The following is a 1,594-nucleotide window of genomic DNA, read 5'->3' as shown; positions in this document are numbered from 1 at the left end:
TCTTATTTTCGGTCCCTAGTGCCGAGAAAATACGAAGCTGATGCACCTTTGCCATAGGTTCTCCATACATTTATACACCGGTGGGTGAAATGGCCCGAGATACGAAAGACTGGCGCGGGGGTCGGACTACACAGCGTTACAGGGCGACATCGGGAGTTCATCCCTCCTTTAGCGGAACTACACTCTTAGCTTATTAGTATTTTCTTTTAAAAATATACACAGTTTAACCTTATCGATGAATTTCTCAGAGCAAACCCGGGGTTTTCACAGTCAGAGCGGGGCAGGGGGATAAATCAAAGATGCGCTCGGTTGTTTTTTTTTTTTCTTTTTTTTTTTTCCCTCTACTTTTTGCACTTTTGGAAGAGAATTGTTAAAATGCCAATTCTTGACGTGACCAAGGACTCCGGAACAATGCATAAGAGCCTTTTCCTTTTTTTTTTTTTTTTTTAATTTTTTTTTTTTTTTTTTAAATAATGAATTGGAATCAGCAGAGTCCCGATGATGTTATCATACAAACCACCAGATAAATATTTACGCCTCTCGCTTCTTTTCCCGTGCCCCTTCTCCTCCAAAGTCGTCCTCTGTCAGGTGGCGTGGAGATGCGCTGTCTTGGATTTGCTCACCACCTTCTTCTCCTTGACCCTCCGGTTCTGGAACCAGATAGTCACTTGGCGCTCGGACAGGTTGGTGGTGGCCGAAATCCTCCTCCTCTTCTCTTTGGTGATGAATTTGCTGGCCGCGTATTCCTTTTCCAACTCCTTCAGCTGGATTTTGGTGTAAGGGACCCTTTTTTTCCGTCCCCTCCGGTAGCTGCTGACTTCGGGTTGTAAGGGGACCACGTCTGGATCAAAAACAAACAAACCAACAAAACAACAGAGAAGAGGGGGGGGGGGGGGGGGGGGGGGGGGGGGTGTGTGTTACTGCATCCCGAGGCGTGGGGTGGGGATTTCTGCACGTCGGGGAGGGAAAGAAAGGGGGGAAAAAAAGGAGGATAAAGAGTAGAGGAATGCGGGTGAAGAGAAAGGGCGAGAAAGAGAGGGGAAAAGAGACCAGGCAGGCAGAAAATGCATCCAGCGAGGGGAATAATACTATAATAAGAGGAATAATAACATAATATTCATAATTCACGTGGTGAAAGCCTGTTTTTCTTGGCGACACTGTCCACGCTGATAAACAAGGAGCATCAAGTCAACCCGCAGACTAATGTGCGCGGATAATCAAAGGGACCTTCCGAACGGACAGATTTTAGGCAATATCTAGAGCTTCTCCCCTATTTCCTTCTTCCTTTTCCTTCCCCCCTCCTTTCTTTTTTTTTTTCCCACCCAGCAGCAAATCTTCCCGGGGATCCCCGCAGACGCGTACCCCCGAACACCGAGCCCGGTGCAGAGACAAGTGCATCCCCCGCACCCCAAGCCCCTCCCGCCGGCTTGGTGCAGCCCAGGGAGCCCCTCGGAGAGCGGGGGATGGGGGAGCAAACCCAGCCAGAATAACCCCAGCCCCCCCCCGCCCCCCCCCCCCCCCCCCCCCCCCAGCTCCGATTGGACGAGACGCAGGAGGCGGAGGCCCGGCACGAGCGCGGGGTCAAGGAGGTGGA

General features: G+C 50.8%; 1 protein-coding gene across 1 annotated transcript in view; it reads right to left on the bottom strand.

The window, feature by feature from the left end:
• Positions 1-584: 584 nt before the first annotated feature.
• Positions 585-1,594, bottom strand: part of HOXC13 (homeobox C13) — a 55,207-nt gene continuing 54,197 nt past the window's right edge. Inside the window, exon 3 of the mRNA XM_019471826.1 lies at positions 585-841. Within this exon, the coding sequence (XP_019327371.1) occupies positions 585-841 (257 nt within the window). The remainder of the gene's footprint in view (positions 842-1,594) is intronic.

Source organism: Aptenodytes forsteri, unplaced genomic scaffold (assembly GCF_000699145.1).
Source record: "Aptenodytes forsteri isolate BGI_AS27 unplaced genomic scaffold, ASM69914v1 Scaffold162, whole genome shotgun sequence".
NCBI lineage: Eukaryota > Metazoa > Chordata > Aves > Sphenisciformes > Spheniscidae > Aptenodytes > Aptenodytes forsteri.
The sequence above is the reverse complement of the archived record's forward strand: the minus strand, read 5'-3'. Positions and strand labels throughout refer to the sequence as shown.